Source organism: Brassica oleracea, chromosome C2 (assembly GCF_000695525.1).
Source record: "Brassica oleracea var. oleracea cultivar TO1000 chromosome C2, BOL, whole genome shotgun sequence".
Lineage (NCBI taxonomy): Eukaryota > Viridiplantae > Streptophyta > Magnoliopsida > Brassicales > Brassicaceae > Brassica > Brassica oleracea.
Window position 1 is genome coordinate 22,860,312 of NC_027749.1, and position 2,622 is coordinate 22,862,933.

General features: G+C 31.6%; 1 protein-coding gene across 1 annotated transcript; it reads right to left on the minus strand.

Moving 5' to 3' along the window:
- Window positions 1–2,147: 2,147 nt before the first annotated feature.
- Window positions 2,148–2,612, minus strand: LOC106323736. The gene has a single exon (XM_013761813.1). The coding sequence runs from the start codon at window positions 2,610–2,612 to the stop codon at window positions 2,148–2,150; it is 465 nt and encodes a 154-aa protein (XP_013617267.1).
- Window positions 2,613–2,622: the final 10 nt, after the last annotated feature.

Genomic DNA, 2,622 nt, shown 5'->3' on the forward strand with positions numbered 1-2,622 from the left:
ATGTATCTTCAATACTCATTCTATATGGACGTCATGTTTGTAGGCAAAACTGTGGTTGCTTCTGGTCATATCACTAACTTCACCTTCAACTAAAATTGAATCATTAATTACTCTTCACCTGCATCATATCACAGAATACGATTCATACATGTATACAATTCATACATGTTTCTCCAAGATTACGTGTATTGCAAACAATAAATCCACCAAAAACAACATATTTTTTTGTTACTTTTTCTTAATCTATCCTTTTTAAATAGATGAATATTCTCTAACAAATATCATATTATTCCGACTTTAATATATATCACCTTCCCAACTACATTCAGATTCCATATCTATTATTTAAATCATATTTAAATTAGATTTAATCAAATCTATTTGTATGTTTATATTTTTAACAAACTAATTATGATTAGTTATAAGCACATCGTATAAATTATTAAAATTATATAATAATTTAATCGAATATTTTAAATTTAATAAATGTAAGTTTAAAGTGATCCAAGTCAAACTACTATACTAAAAATGAAACAAGATTCAATACAAACTAACAACATGTATACAACACAAATTATAACACCATTAAAAAATTAGATATAGAAATATATATAGAGAAATTTCCTAGGATATCACTTTTTAAGTTTTTGTGACAAAAATAGCTTTCAATGAAGAAAATGACCAAAATAAATTTTATTAAAAAGTAAAAATATATATTTACCCTAGGGTTAATGGATTAATTAACTTAGACTTAGGTCTTAGAGTTAAAGGGTGGAGTTCTGGAGATAAAACTTCAAATATATATATATATACACATTATATACAAAAGAAATAAAAAAAATAAAAAAAATTTACAAATCAATTTCCGCATGTTAGAATCTAGTTGTATCATTAAAAACTAGTTATGCAACAAATTCACCTTTATTTAAAACGGTTTCCAACATAAATTAAATTACCCACCGAATTACAAAAGATAACGATAGAAATTAGAGACATCTTCTCGATAATTCCATATTAAATCATCCAATAAGTATGATATACATATATGTGGATAAGATTGAACATGGTGAAAGAACCATGAGTATCTAGAGGACAAATTTTTAGAAGGACAAGTTACAAAAAAAAAAAAAAAAAAAAAATTAGAAGGAGAATTAAAACGCCGGGTGAGCATAAATATGTATACAAGGTCAACCCAAGCCATCAATCGCAACTTTCTTCGCTATAGAAAACAACTTAATTATATTCAGAAGGGACTATACATTAGAGAGATAAGATCTAATTCTACTTTTTTATTTCATGTAAAAAAAATTTGCTTTTAATTAGTTTATAATTATATATATAGAGAGAGAGAGAGAGCTCAGAAGTGTTAAATGGAGGGAGGTCAGCGTGTCTCTCGCGGCACATGATCTTTTAACTCGACAGCGAAGAATAAGCTTTATATCACGAGCATTCCATTCAATTGTTTATTCGTTTTGTTGCTTGTTTTCGGTTTGTCTGGATCCCCTCGGGTTTTAGTTTTTGTTCCATAATAAATTAAATACAATATATATATGTGATTTTCTTACAATATAATTAACCATCAGATTTGATGAAGCTATATAGTTCTACTGATTGACTGATATATTTCGCATTTTAATTTGTTTTTTTTTGCTTTAACTTTGACATTTTAATTTGTTTCTAATGTGTATATGTATGTATGCTCATGCTCATCTATATCCTGGATATAGTATATGTCAAAAAATATATAATTGTGTGAACGCCATTAATTAGTGTGGCTAAAGACATATTAACAGTTTTATAATCCTGAGGTTAGATTTATACTATACCGAGGTTCACTTTTCTATCTTAATGCATGTAGAAAAACGATAGTGGTTGTATATGTTTTTTTTTTTTACAGCAAACGGCTATTCTATTATTCAAACTTGAGGTGGTCTGGGGAGCCAGACCGGAATAGAAAAACCAACAAAACATAAAGATCTATGGAAAGAACGTGCATTCCTAGCTAGCGAATCTGCAATCTTATTTTGCGTCCTTGGTAAGTAGGTGAACTTGAATTCCGAAAAACACAAGCGAAGGGTTTGAATGATTTCCAGCTCCGTTGCAAAGTTGGGCCATGCTTGTGGTTCTTGCATCATTGTGATCAGGTCCTAGCAATCCGTCCCAAATCTCTGGCAGGTCGAATGTTGTATCATGCACTTCATTGCCCATCTTAGCGCTTCCAACTCTGAATGTAAAAGTGTTTCGCGCCGCGTTAGATTCCTGGAACCCATAAGTTGAATTTTTCCCGTGCTATCCTTCCAGACCCATCCCATTCCACTAAACTGAGCTGTGGAGGTCCACGAGCCATCCACCATACATATCTCACCCAAGCTTACGGCTTGCTCTTCCACTTCGGGCTGTCCCAGTATGGGAGCAGGTATAGTTTCCCTCGCATTATGCCAAGCTTGACACTCACTTTCTGCATACCTAACTAGCTCCAATGGGTCTCTATCGATGCCTCTAAACAACTTATCATTTCTGGCTTTCCAAATGTACCAAATTATCCAAGGATAAGGGTCCCTATCATCTTCTGGCTCCATTATATTATTCTTCCTCCAGAACAAATAATCCATATTAGCGTAA

Excerpts from the sequence above, each read along its gene's own strand:
- LOC106323736 (XM_013761813.1), bottom strand. The coding sequence starts at position 2,612 with ATGGATTATTTGTTCTGGAGGAAGAATAATATAATGGAGCCAGAAGAT.